Source organism: Chelmon rostratus, chromosome 9 (genome assembly GCF_017976325.1).
Source record: "Chelmon rostratus isolate fCheRos1 chromosome 9, fCheRos1.pri, whole genome shotgun sequence".
NCBI classification, from domain to species: domain Eukaryota; kingdom Metazoa; phylum Chordata; class Actinopteri; order Chaetodontiformes; family Chaetodontidae; genus Chelmon; species Chelmon rostratus.
The window spans coordinates 8,545,152-8,560,157 of record NC_055666.1 but is presented as its reverse complement, the minus strand read 5'-3'; the positions used below and the strand labels follow the sequence as shown (position 1 = coordinate 8,560,157).

General features: G+C 42.9%; 1 protein-coding gene across 4 annotated transcripts in view; it reads right to left on the bottom strand.

Moving 5' to 3' along the window:
• Positions 1–3,394, bottom strand: part of LOC121611878 (spermatogenesis-associated protein 13-like) — a 49,585-nt gene extending 46,191 nt beyond the window's left edge. For all 4 annotated transcript variants that reach the window (XM_041944599.1, XM_041944596.1, XM_041944598.1 and 1 more), the window contains exons 1-2: positions 3,148–3,394; positions 166–1,847 (exon numbers count right to left, since the gene is read on the bottom strand). In XM_041944599.1, coding sequence (XP_041800533.1) covers positions 166–1,773 — 1,608 coding nt within the window. In that variant the 5' untranslated portion in view covers positions 1,774–1,847; positions 3,148–3,394. The remainder of the gene's footprint in view (positions 1–165; positions 1,848–3,147) is intronic.
• Positions 3,395–15,006: the final 11,612 nt, after the last annotated feature.

Genomic DNA, 15,006 nt, shown 5'->3' with positions numbered 1-15,006 from the left:
AGGTTATGGCATAAATGTGAGACACATTATACATGAAAATGTAAAAACAAAACAAAACACAACAGTAGTTTAGCAACACAAATGACTGGCTCTTTAACAAATGCATGTATTAAAATCCAGTGGCTGGTAATTAACACAGCTCATTTTGTATTTAAAGTCACATACCTTAAATATTTCCTCTGTGGAGTCTGACGGTGGTATGCTATTGGCTCTGCTCTCTTTATCGCCTTGTTGTGATTGGACATTCACTTCCTGTATCTTGTGGGAGTCAGGTGGAGCATCCCTGGAATCCTGCTCATTTCCTGTCCGTCCTGCTACCTTTTCCCCTTGACAGAGACAGTTTAATGGATCCCTTTCAACCTCTGCTTCTCTTTTAGTCTCTGTATTTGGGCCTGACTGCGGGGTATGATTTTCTACTATGGCTGTGGACCTGTGGTTAGCCTCTTTGTCTATGTGTTCGTCTGTGCCATCGGAACTCTGAAGGCCATTGACAGCTCGAGATCCTGGGCATGCCCTAAAGGCTTTCAGGACCACCTTAGGGGATCGTCCACCTGTCACGGGTGCTGGAGCCTCGCTGTCAAAGCTTCTAGAGTGTGAGGATTTAGCGGTCACTGGTGATGATGGAATAGGTGGGGATTTTGAAAGTGCATCACTGTGGAGTGTCAGGGACACACTGTGAATGTTGTCCACTGTGCGCTGTGGGGCCCGAGGGGAGCTCACCTGAGTCCTCTCTCCCTCTGGAGGAGAGAAGGAGTGTGATGTTGTCCGCCATTTTCTGGCTGTCTCTGCTACACTGTTAAAAAACTTGAACAGACCACCAAAGTGCCCCTTGGTGTCAGTGTGTTTTGGGGGCGGTGGCTGAAAGTCTCTGACACTCTCAAAGTCTACGGAACCATAGTCTGAGTCCATGGTCTTGTCCAAAGAGTGAAGCTCAGAGTCAAAGCTCCTCTCTGAGTAGGCAGGATTGGCCTTCCCCAAAAGGGAAATCCTCCTCAGGTAACTCCACACATCTTTGTGCCTCCTTCCTCTGCTCTGGTGGGTGCTCGGGCTACCTTTCATGCTAGGCTCTTCACAGCCTGCAGCTGTTTTGTTACAGTTGGTTGAATTGTTGTGGCTTCTTTTAGTATAGCAAACTCTTTCTGGCGGTTTACAACCATTCTGAGTCACAGTCTCTCCTACTACAGAGGGCTGGTGGCCATCAATAGGAGCTGTGAGGTCAATGTCTTCGAACGAGCAGTCAAATTCTGCTGTGTAGCCAGCATACGAGTGCCTCTTGCCACGGTGTCTAAGTGTGCCCCTGCTGGACTGCTGAGGAGTGCCAATGTCGCGACAGAAAGATTCCTCATCCACCAAAGAGCTGCTGAACTTGGCGTTGGACAGTTTCCCTGTTTTCCCTCTAAACACAGAGGGGGATTTAAGCTTCTTGAAAGAGCGAACTTTGTCAGCAAATGAGAGTTTAGGGATGGAAGCCTCACCGGGAAGGATCATGGAGTGGGGTCTGCGCTCCAGCTCTGAGACAGCTCTTTTTCTGTTCAAGATCTTCCAGATGCCTCCTGTGGCACGGGGCCTCCGGTTGACCTCCTGTCTGTCCTTGACAGGGGTCTGAGGAGAGGCAGCCTGGGTCTCCTGCTGCCCCTCTTCAGGCCCTGGCCCAGTCTCCTGAATATAAACACTGCTGGTCTCATTCTCCACATCCAGAGAAACATTAAACACTCGGTTGACAAACCCATTAGGGTTGTTGCTTTCAGGGGCAGGGTTGTCTGTCTGTTCCATCCTCTCTCATTCTACAGTGTCAGCTATCAGCTCCAATGGACATCATGTCTCAGGCTTCTCTCTCTCTCAAATACCTGGAGGAACAAAACCACATTTTTATTCAGGAGTTTGACATTAAACTGACAGCCTATCTTTTCATATCATACTTATTCTGCTGTAACTTGCTCAGAATGTATGGCATACATGCAAAACATATCATATTAAATATTCTCAGTGGAGGATGAGCTGTGTTTTATCCACACAAGAGGTCATTCAATATTCAAGAATAATAGTAGTGCCACTTAAACACTAAAACACAGTGAGAGCTTTAGAGGTCTTATTTCATGATGCTCAGACAAGGGCTTTTGTACCATGAGTCAACAGTCACAAACACCCTCCGCCCCCCATGTTTGATCCACATTATCCAAAGTAATTATTTGAGACACAGTCCCCCATCCACCATTTAAACCAGGAGGCTGTGTTGTCATGGAAACACTCACTACCGAGATGTCTGGTTATTTCAGGCCTGCTCCGGCTGTGACATCATCATAGCTCAGATAAGCTCCTTCTGAGGAGGAGGATGCTGGGCAAGTGCTACACATGTTAATTACCCCCATTTCATAATCCCTTTAATGTATGGAAGCCTCTTGTGTAATTGGGGCCTCCAGCGTTGCGTCTTTGTTGTCGCACGCGATCATCACCAAAGACGCTTTAAAGCTGGCCTTTTCGCAGAATGTCACAATTTAATTTGTCAGCTTTTTCTGATAAGCCCTTCAAGAACACCATCTGAAGACAGCACTCAATCCAAAAACGTACAAATGTCAGTTTACAAGCAGTGTCTAAACACACGTATTAGCAAGTCCGTATATTATCATGCGTTTAAAAAGCGGCGTCTTTTTAAATGCTACTCGACGAACGTTATTAATATCCAGTTTTTGTGACGATGATGTTATGTTAATCTGTTATAAAGCCCGTTCGTGTAACTACTAAAATACTGTAAAACAAAACATTTTTTGTTATTTTTGGCTTCCATACAGTTACAAAACTTAAGGTAAACTAACAAGCAGCTCCCATCTAGCTAAAGCTGACAATTTATAGCAGCTAGCTAACAGTGACAGGGTATGCTGGGCTGGGCGTTTTAAGGTTATGTCTCTTTTTTTTAATATGGCGTCAATAAATTGACATTAACGTTGCAGTGATTTCATGTTAGCGCTTCAGTCTCGCGCTGGTTAAGATTCCTTCAAACTGTTAAGCCAGCCGAATTAACCGTCCGAATAAGTTAAACTTATCGGCAACTCCTGAAACTTGCATGTCAAGTTATACACGCGAGAAAAAAAAACCGTAACGTTATCTCCTATCACCCCTGAAGTTTAGCCGCTGAAGCGGGTAACTCACCCCAGGAAGAAGTCCCCCCTCCCCCGGTTAACAGGGCATCGTCGCTGCGGTCCTAAAACTCAGTGAAAACACCGGCTGAACGCATCCAGTCTGCTTTCACGGGCTCAACTTATATCCATGAGTAAGGCTGAAGTTATGTTGCGGACAGCGACTCCTTTGTAAATCTCGTGTGTTTGGTTCTTGCGTCTAAACTTGGTCCGCCACCGCCGAGCCGAGAGAAACTCCCTGAGTTCGGGACAGACCGGTGAACTCTTGCCCTGTCAGCTCCTGCAGACGCCGACACTCTGATTTGTGATAAAGCTCTCACGCAGACAGAGCAACACACACACACACACACACACACACACACACACCCTACACACAGGGACAGTAACGCGCTCAAACACACACACGCGCGCGCATTAAAAACTCGGTGTAATTATTTATTCAAGGACTTTTTAGAGCTGAGTTTTAGGTTTAAACTATATATTTTAGGATTATTAAACTTGGTATGTTTACTGTGCTTTTAATCCTATTTTTATCCTTCACTTCATTAAATCCTAAACTATTCTCCGCTGTAGCGTATGTTTTTGATGTATACTTTGAGTTTTTTTTTTCTTTGCTATTTGTTGGATGTATTTCTAAGGAAGCTCTTATAATTTCTAAAAGGAACATCAGTGAAAACAAGTGATTGACTGAACTCTGGTCTCACTAGCTGATCCTCCTTTGGGATTTGCGTTGAATGTGAAAATCCTTCTATTGAAATGACACAATGGGGGAGAGGGAGCTCAGGGGGGGGATACTGGAGGAATTCACGAAAACTAAACAGCTCCAGAGCCCCAGACCCGCAGAAGAGGAGATGGTGGAAGAAGGGGCCTAAATTTAAACATTTCCTCTTTGTCCTGTTTTGGGCCCATTGTCATCGCATGGCGTTCTCCCTTCTGCACAGGAAGGAGTGGATCTGACATCAACGCTCTCAGGCTGACAATGCCAGGAAGTCTGTCTGACTGTATGTAAATATCTCTATGTGTCCACGCTTCCCTTGCCTGCTCGAGGAGCCGCTCTTCTCTCCCTGGCCCTCGGCCTTGAACACTTGAGTGTGTAGAATTAGTAGTAGTAGCAACATGGATTACGGCGACCTCGCCTTCATGTCACCTCCCTTCTGATGGAGCATCTCCAGCGCATGTGCAGACCTAATAGGCTCTTTTTTATTGATAAACATACAGTCACCTACGTTTCTCCATTTCTGATTCTTGTGTTTTGCCGTTGCCTTTAATTTTCCCCTCATAGTTTTGCGTTGACATACTATTTGTCGCTCTCCCTCTTCCCTCGCGTCTTCCCTCCCTCCCCTTACTCACTCACTTCCTCAAGCAGTCTTCCTGTTGTCCCCCTCCTCTCCGGCGCAGAAGACATCCTGGCTCGAACATGCCAAATGTTTCAGCTCAGGCCCGGCTTATGCGGGCGCAAAAACGAGCCTCGCGTCTTTAGAAAATAAAGTCGTCCAAACAGCGTTTTGTGTGAATGACAGACAGCGTGAGGGGAAAAGAGAAAGAGGGTGATGAATGGGAGGGAGACAGATTAGAGATTTATAGGCTCTCCCCCAGCTGGGCCTGTGTCTGAAATGATAAGTGTTGTTGACGTTTGGCGAGCTGTGTACATTACAGCGAGTTGACTTTGGTGCCCGTTCACCCTGAGTGTTGAGCGCTCTGAACAGAGCTCTTTGAAATGATGTCATTGGCCTCTCATTTTCAGAACAATCGACCTCTTCCTCCTCTTCCTATGACTCGGTCCCTACTGGTGGGTTTGGTGGAGATTACTGGAGACAAACACTTGTTGAGTTTCGGCCCAGCTGTAATTATTTCGCCAGTCTTTGTCAAAGCCGCTGAGTGAAAACAGGCTGCCATGAAAAAGCCGGCCAGACAGGGGAGGGAGAGCAGGGGAGGGAGGGGGGGTCAGATATGTTGTGATATCAAATGAAAGGCTTACTGAAGCCTGGGAACTGGATTCAGGAGGTGTAACTCGTGTGAGAACAGCTGGGAGATCAGTCAAATTTTGTTTTAAGTGCAGGTGTTTGGGAACACTGTGTAGCTGTGACTGCATGCCCTTAGATGGGGGGTTAAGGCAGCTAGAGGGAGATGCTGACGACCCTGTGAGCACATACAGAATATGACTCCTTATATCCTGGCGTGTTAATGTGCGCTGCATACTGCCACAAACACAGATTAACATTTCTGTCCACTTTTGGTATAAAATATGCCCAGGTGGTAGCTGCCTCCAGTGGTAGCAGAGAGTTTGAATTACACTGGCATTCCTGACATTCCCTCCGCACTGACCTGCATACTTCTCTGGCCTGGCTGCACATGGCATATCCCTTAAACACACACACACACTCACACATACATTTGAGCCCATCCTCGCAGGTCTCAGACACTTTGATCTCCACTGCAATCAGTTTGGGGGTAATCAATCAGCCCGGGCTCCCACACAGGGTCACCTGGAATGTGCGAAAAAGCTCTGAACCTTGCTGGCGATGGGAAGGCCTCACCGAACGACTTGTCCAGCAGCCATCTTAGAGGCAGTGAGAGAGAGAGAGAGAGAAGGAATGAGAGGGACAGGACAAGGGGAGTGTGTGTGTATGTGTGTGTGTGTGTGTGTGTGTGTGTGTGTGTGTGTGTGTGTGTGTGTGTGTGTGTGTGCTCAGAGCTTTCAGCTGGGGACTTTCAGCCATTATCAGGATGAATCTGAAAACAGGAAGGGGGGTTCCATTAAACAAGACGAGCGGAAGGCAACCACAGTTCTACTTCCTGTTTTAGAGCAAGGGAGGAAACAGCATATTTTTTAGGAATTCAAATCAGAATCAACACTCCAGAAAGAACATCTTTAGAACACAAAAATGCTCTTGTTTTAACAAAGTTATTACCATTTTTGGGTTCACTTAGTCATTTTTCTTAGTAATATTTGCTTTTTGTCAAAACTATTCTTAAATGGGAGTTTTTTTAGTTTTTTTTTTTTTTGGTGGAAATGTCAGCGTCAAAAGTGTGATCAGGCAGATGTTTATCCCACCTCTGCATCTCTGTGATTGCTTATCTGCCTCTGTATCTCGCCGTAGAGGCCCGGGGCTGAGCCGGACTTGGCTGTGTTTGTGGGTCAGCAGCGGTGAGAGCGAAGCAGCCTGGCACACAAAACACCGTTTCCGCTCTTCTGGGTGCTTCCACTTCTTTGGAGAGCGAAGCTTCTGATTGGGAAAACCCAGGGGACGGGGCGATAGAGGGTGGGATCGGAGTCAGCAGAGGACGGATATTTAACTGAGAGGAACAAAAGGAGATAAAGCATTGCAGATTGTCCGGTGTCTTCTCAGCACAATGTGTCAGTATTGCTGAGTAAACGGTTGAGATCCAAGGCAACATAGTGCACAATTAGTGGTGTGATTGATAGTAAACTTGCATTCCTCTAACTGATTCTTAAGTTCTGTTAGAGTTGTCGGCTTTATCTCCTTGATGAATGTTGACCTCTGACCCATTGTCTCTGGTCAGTGTCCTCTGTGCTGCTTTAGGCTGTGAAAATAGTGGATTGGGCAGCCCCGTTTTAAATGGAGATGAAGCAATAGACGCGTTATTAGGCCTATTATTTATAACTGGATATAATCCCTCCCTCCATCTCTCACTATCTCTGTGTCCTCGCCACAGCTCCTTCACCATGTCCTAGTTAGAGGCGGAGGGATACGCATGGCCAGTGTGCATCTCTCTTCCCATTCCTTTTCTTGCACATCCTCTGTCGAGCAGGGAGCTGTGAATTTCTAAATTTACATTGTGCTTTAATATTCTGAGCAAGTTTAACAACCAAATTATTAATTCACGCAAAATCCTGACATTATAAACAATCTTTTCCCAAAAGCACTGACTGTGCATTGAATATTATTTCCATGGTCTTTTTAAGAATGTACAAAGTAGGATGATACGTTACATGTGTGATTTCAGTTTCAATTTTAAACCATTAAAATGGTCAGACATTAGTGAACAGGATTCAGCATTTAGCAGCAGGTCATGCGTATAAATGCCAAAAGGCCAGGCACCAGACTACAGGCAGGCGTTTGAGCATGGAGACCAGTATAGGTATAATACTGCTCAACTCATAGATATGGTTCCTCTGGATCGAAATCCTTCAAACGTGTGGAGACTAAAATTTGGATTCTGAATATCTCACGATGCCATGAGATATTCAGGTTCTACTACCTTACAGTATCTTACCTGATCATTATCACTATGAAGGTGAAGAACAAGATGAGGAAATGAAATGGTACTGTTATTATCATTCTATATGTTATCATGCACCACTGTGGAAAAAAGTTGTTTTATTGTTTCCTGCATCATCATGCATGAGATTTCTGCATAACACATAGTTTGTGTTATATGATATTTATTGTTTTATACCATTTCATTGTATATTTTATGTTTCTGCATGTCTGTGTCTGATTGAATTGATTTATTTACATTTACATACCTGTGTTACATGTAGGTAGTTTTACGACAGAATTAAGCCAAACCAGCATTTGGGGTCTGAATGTACTTGTGCTATTCTAACAAGTCTCCGTCCTTTCCAACACATGAACGCACACACTAAGATCTTCTCTGCCAGGGTGATGTAAGAGCATGTAGAGGTTGTCAGAATTGTCAAAAATCCAAAAGCAGAAATGCACTCAGGCGAAGAGAGACATCTAGAGGAACCAGCTGAAACACTTCTCTTAATTTATTCACCAGCGGGGCCTGAATGGCTATTTTTTCCACATATCAAATTTGATGCATGTCTTTAAACACAAAATTCACAAAGGAATGTCTGCAGAGGAGGCTGCCTGTCACCTAAACATGCTGTCATGCTACATGTTAATACTTTAAGTTGTGTATGAAACCTCCTGCGCATCAGTCTGTAGTTAAGGGCCTCTGCCACATGATGGCACTCTGGCTCTTTCACAGGACAAACATGCATCTTGCCAGTGGAATAGTGCATTACGAGACAATCCTTGATTATTAAAAATCAGATATGGCGTACATTTGAGAATATTGTCTATTTCGGGAGTAATACCACACAGGCAAATGCAGGTTTCAGGGGAATCAAACTGATAGAGTGAAACCGGAGGAACGGATCTAAAATGATGAAATGAAATTGACCAAATTTGCTATGAGAATTTTAATTAACTACTACTGTTCCGAGGTTGAGTGCAGTCTCTCATTGAATTATGGGTTGCTGTTACATAGGTTCAATAAGAGACTGCTACCAAACCTGATAAAGGGCTGTGATTGAGCCCTGCACTGGTCTTGGTCTCAATTTAGGCCCAGTATTAATGACGGAGGTATCCGTAGGCTTCAGGCTCCTTTCTCCGTAATGAAGGTGTAGTTACATGTGCAGTAATTCCATAGAAAGAGCGAGCCATATATGTGCTGCAAGGAATCCTCACCACTGGGACTCAGCCTTTAGCTCTGTGTCAATCAATGGACCATGGTCGTACTGCAGAAGCTGTGACCACAGATACATTTTTTGAAAAAAAATGTGCCTTGGGCTAAAAAGTAATTTGGTGTGAAAGTAAAGAATTAGACCTCGGAGATGTGGCTAGCATTAAAGTTAGATGTGATTAAAGCTACAGGCATCGATTGGATCTCTGTTACAAGGTACTGAGCCTCGGGATGTTCTGCAGAATAGCGGAATCACTCTATTCAATTTCATGATTTTCCACTGTAACACTGTGAGATGATTTCATTTGCTTCACACATTTGCAAAGAGCCTCAGTCAAAGAAGTAGAAGAAGAAGAAAAGCATGATCTCACACTTTTGCCGGCCAATCCCATAGAATCCGAGGATGCCTAATTGATACAAGTTAGGTAATGGCTTGGTTTAAATTAAAAGCTACAAGTCAAGTGGAACTTTCTCATTTATTATTCAGTGAAGCACATCGTCCTTGCTTAAAGGCCTTCAGAGGCAAGATAAGAAGCTTTTTAATCTCTATATTGGAGACATACGTCTGTCTCAGCCCTCAGTTCCAATCAGTCAAGACAAGGTAAAATCAGCAGACCCAATGTTCATGCGTGTTTTTGTGTCCTATATTATCCAGCTTACCTGTGCGCACATCCATTTATTTATGTGTGCTTATCGAGAGGACAGATTATGTGAGGGAAAAGAGGCATCCTGCTTATGAGGGGGAAAACTGTTGAATAGGTTAGAGCCCAGCACTCCAAGCTGAAGCCACTTTCGCTTTCATGTTAGCAGCTGTCCAAGCCCAAAATGGCCAATTACCATCATTTCTCTGCTGGTGGTGGTAATGCTAGTCAGATACTCAGAGAGAGAGAGAGAGAGAGTAATGCTGAGGGAACCAAGAGGAGATGAGGTAGAGGCAGCTGAGATAAGCCAGAAAATAAAACCGTATTTCCACAGCATGGAAATCAGACAACATCCACCATGACAGAAGGTGAATCCATCATCTGCAAAGGAAATAGATTCAATTAGATGGGTCCTTCTGGTGTGTGAATATACACAGAGATTGATTTTATGGTAATAATGATTGTAATTGCAATGTCTCTGAGCCCTTTCACATTGATTATGCAGTGCAAATAAGCAGAGAAACACATACTGGTAATGTATACATTGTATATAAATAAACATATGCCCGTAAATATAGTATATGTGGGAAAGAAGATGAAAAACGACAAAAGAAACGAAGAGAAAAACAATCGTGCGGTACCTCTACATATCCAAGTCTGTAAGCATGCATGCTTTATTATTATTGAGAGTGAGATGAAGAGTGAGTTTTCCCCAGAGACTCCTCCACTGATCTGTGTCTCAGTGTCTCAGTCTGATCTTTGCCAGGAGGTAAATGCTGTTTGAGCTTGAAAGACTGCGCGCACATTATTTCTTATGGGAAATATATGATACTCGCTTAGCAACAGCGTGATGTTTTTATCATTTCTCGCAGTCCAAAAAGCTAATCAATGTCAGCCAATCAAAGTCATGCACCGCGAATGCTTAAAAAGCGAGTGTCACTGGATCATTTTTAAAGCTTTAAATTTTTGATAATCTCTCAAAGAACACGCTGCTTTACAGCTCATGATTTCTAAGACACAACAAACATAAACAGCTCCAACCACGGGCAAGGTCCAAGTGAAAGCAATGACATTTCTCAGTTAGGTTAGATGAAAGATTGCCCCGCGTTCTTTCATCAAGATTGATAATGCAGCACACAGTATTACATGTGGGTGACTTGCGGTGCTGCTACTGAAAAGGAATATAGAGTCTGTTTTCTGACCTTTCATTCGACTGGCTAGACCTTACCAGCGGATTGACATCAATATCAGACTGTCTTGTCTGACAGAAAAAAAAGAGAAGCACACAATTTTGTTGACAGAGTATGATCAGGGAGTTAGAGTGAGCAGTGGCAGAGGGGTTTAAAAACACCTGTGCGGGAGTGTGACGACGCTGAGACGAGAGGGAAAAGGCTTCGCAGACCTGAATGATAATATTCCCCCCCAAAAAAAAGAGAAAAAAAAGAAAACTCGAACCAGATAAAATATTTTCTTTTTGCTGGTGATTTCAAAGAGGTTGAAAGAAGCTCGTCGTCCTCCGTGGTCAAGCCTCACGCTGGGGGCCCTGTTAATTCTTATTTACGTCTTTGCACGATAAGTAATCAAGCACTCCTCACGCTGAGTTTATTCTCATTTGATTAATTCTGATGCGGCTTCGCCCATGATAACAATGAGGGTTGCATGTCTCACTGCCTCCATCTGTCCTAGCAGAACATGTCTGGGAACACAACATCACCAGAACACCAGAGCGGTTAATCTGCCTTATTTACTTCTCCCAATATGGCTGCTTTGTCACACACATCGTTTGTCCTCCAGGATAAATATTTCCCCAGCGTTGGTGCACACTAAATGTTGATTTATCCTCAGCCTGTTAAACTGGCCAATCTGCATATGGCGTGTTTGTGTTTTGTCAGGATGCATCCACTGTGACAATATATACTATAATTATCATCTAAGTGTGACAGCAGAGCTGGAATCCATTCATTGGTCTGCAGAGACCTGGGTGTGTGTGAACTGAGTTGTCATATTGTTGCCGTGTATTGAAGATGTCTCGTCTGACAAAGGGCTGATTTAATAGGAAAACAATTTAATGTTGTCTGGTTTCATTGTAATGAACAAGATCTCGACTCATTTTGTTCTCCACAAAGGAGAGGAATACGCTGGGAGTCGCAGGGAGAGGGAATAAGAAAGAGATGAAGATCTGATTCGTCGGCTAGCTATTTATGTTGCTGAAAGAAAGAGAATTCGGAGCAGGCCATTTAACTTAATGCTCTCTCTTCTTTGCTAACGGTCTGAAGATAATTAGCATTACTAATCAAAACACTTGTGTCTCCTCTCCCCTGGTGTGTCATCTCCCCCCAGGGCCATTGTAAACTGTCTATTGCTATGAAGGCCACTCAATTGTTCCTTTTATGCTTCCACTGGATATACACGAGCACAATCTAATGTATTTCCCGTCCGCACTGTTTATTGTCAATGCCTCGATGTCCTCAGTTCATTGTTTTCTGTACGAGTTGCCAAACATCACGTGAAAGACATTTAAATGGCATACCGTATTTTCCTGGTTTGGATTCAGACATATCAACCAATCTTAATTGGATACATGCAAATTGGACGGACCAAAGTCTCCAGCATTGGAAGCATGCATCATCGTAAGTGAGTATTTGTCCCTGGCTCAATAATTTAGTTAAGTGCTAAAGCAATTAGTCAGTTAATTCATTGATTAATTGATTAATAGGAAATTAATCTATTATTTTGAAAATTTGGCGCTATTAATAAACTAGTTAAAAATACCAATAATTTGCATTCTTGTTTGTATTTCCTATCATTTTAAATAGGGGCTGTGACTAACAATTATTTTCATGAGCAATTAATAAATCAATATATATATATATTTTCGATTAACTGATTCATATTTCAATCTTAAATGTCAGGAAATTGTGAAAAACGTCCATCACCATTTCCTGAAGTCCACGGTGACGTCTGGGTGACGTCTGGTTTTGTCCGTTTTGTTTGTTTGGTCAATAACACAGTAAAAGCATCAAATCCTGACATTTGAGTCGTCAAAACCAGAGAGTGTTTGACACATGTGGTTGATAAATGAGGATTAATAGATTTTTCAGAAATTTTCCATCAATTGACTTATTGAGAAATAGACAAAGAATTTTGTACATGCTTTAAAGATGTCACTTAGGGCTCCTGAGGTTCTGTAACTGATTTTTTAATTTCATAAGTTAAAGAAAATCACAAGGCGAAGGTTACCAGCTCTGTGAGGCTGCACTCAGGGCTGTGCTTTGAATGAAATTCTTCTGTCACCATGCTAACATGCTCACACTGACAATGCCAGCATGCTGATGTTTCATAGGTATGGATGTTAGGTGTATTTACTCCCCATCTTAGTTTTGTGTGACAGCATGCTGACCTTCATCAATTTTAATAATTTAGCAATTTAGCACATTTACCATCTTCGCGACACACTGATATCTCACTCTGAACCACAAACGTCGACCTAATGGTGCAGAGAAAAAGTCACAGGATCACCAAAGCATTATGAATCGCTGTGTAACATTTCATGCAAATCCATCCTGGAGTTGTTGAGACATTTCTGTCTGGACCAAAATGGTGAACCGACCGCCCGACTACCTGACCACCGATCCACTAATGAAAGGTCCCACAAAACTAAATCAAAAACAGCACAACTGGGACTATGAAACAGCAGAGTAACAGGTGAGTTCTAATCCCAAGTATGATGAATTACAAAGGATTTACCAAGTAACTAAATGAAAGGACGCCAAGAGTATATTGCTGGTTTCTCTTCTTCCTGTCTCCAGTTAACACTTCACTTGGATGGTGTACTATATTGGCAGATAGGAGGGGAAAGGTTGTGTGGGACTTCATGTCAATAAATTACAGCCTGTCATGGATTATAGATTAATTAGTTTGTCCTTACCTGAGAGCAATTAGTGGAATTCAGCGGTGAAAGGACCCATTTTCCCTTTTTTTTCCCCCTCTGACCCAGTGGTGTCAAATTACTTTTTAGGAATATGAGCCTGGAGGAAATTGTAGAATCAAACTTTTGTTTTCACACTGGGAGACTCTAATGGGGTTGGAGCAGGGCTTCTAGTCTACTGGGCTGTGCACCACAAAGTTACAGTTGCACTTCTGTATAATGTGAATCGATGATGTGAATGCAAATTTCCCAAGACTTCCTCTATTACAGAGTCTTAGATTGATATACATTTACTTCCACCACAATGCGAAGCATTTAACCGTCACAAATCAACGTCTATCAAAACAATGGGAAAGATCTGTCACTGTAATGTTACTACTGTGGGTGTTATGTCAGAATTAATATTCAATATAACCAAGCAAAGTTACAGAGTATAATATGATACAATGCAGCAGAGACTCAGCAATTGGTACATGAAGTGCGGTTGGGAAAGGCAACATCCTGTGTGTATCTGTTGTGCAGTATCTATGTGTTCAGTTGTGTCGTACATGGAGGTTAATCTGTTACAGTGTCTTTGGGATCATTAATTTAGCCATCATCCATCCAGTTGAGAACATAATTTCTATATATTTAATCCCCAAAAAACTTTTCTCAATAACTTTGAATACTCATGATTAAATAACAACCTGATTAAACTATGATACACTATCTTCCCTGACAGGGAACGTTACCTGGCCAGATAAAGAGGATGATTTACAGTTGTCATGCGACCAGATACACATGTAAGTAGGCACTGTAGGGCTGCGTGTGTGTCACCTTGTTTTGGCGTTTATAAGCTCCCTAGTGACCGAAAATTGATGAATGCAGCGACCGTCAAGGATAGACTTCTGTTTCTTTTAATGTGAATGACACATCTAGGAGTCACGCCAGTGCCAGCAGGAGTATCTAGCAATCGTTTTAAACAGCAACAGCAGTTTCCTTTATGGTAATTTCACCTAAAATTGGAGACATGTCAATGTTGTGTTTATTCCAAGTGCAGGTATTGACGCGGCGCCAAAGAATTAATTTACCTCACTTGAAAACATTATTATTCATAAGTCACCTTTTGCAGCAAAATCACTGATCATCCAAAAAGCTGTTCAGGGCTAAGCCTGGATCAAAACAGAACAAGGCAGTGAGAGAGGCTGCGACAAACAATCCCCAGAGAGAAAGCAACCTTGATGGGTTTCAGACACTGTCGGGGTCTGACAGGGTTGTTTGGTCTCTCCCTGGTGCCCCTATTCATGAAACCTCCCTCAAAAAACCCCACATCAAACTCGCTTAGTGCTCTCTGCGCTTGATGACAGAAAATTATATCTAAATAAAATATGAAAACTGAGAGCGGTTGAAAGTTTTTGTGAACTCTTTATTGTCAGATACGTGCACAGTGTGTGACAACTGAAGAGGCAGCGCGTGTGTATTTGAACTGCAAAAAAAAAAAAGGAAAAAATGGCTTGCTAATTTGAAATCTCATGCATATTCAGATATTAAGGTAGGGCAGCCTCACTCTTGAAGATGCTTCAGAGTGTTCCAGCTTTACTCGTCTGTCACACACTTTGTACTGTGAAACAACTCTGCTGGGAGAGGGTTCATATGTTTTGCAAAAGACTCCTTTCAACATCAGCTTTTGGCAAGCGATCAAGCCCTTTGCCAACTCAGCTGTGATATGCATGTTGGAACTAGTGCATAATAAGAAAATTGTCTTAAGTGTGAAAAATATCATTATTCCTCATTTAGCAAGTCGTCCAAAAACTCATCAGCACAAGTCCTACCGCAGAAGATAGAGTGCGCCTGCAGCTGCCGTGATTACGTGCAACACGCACTC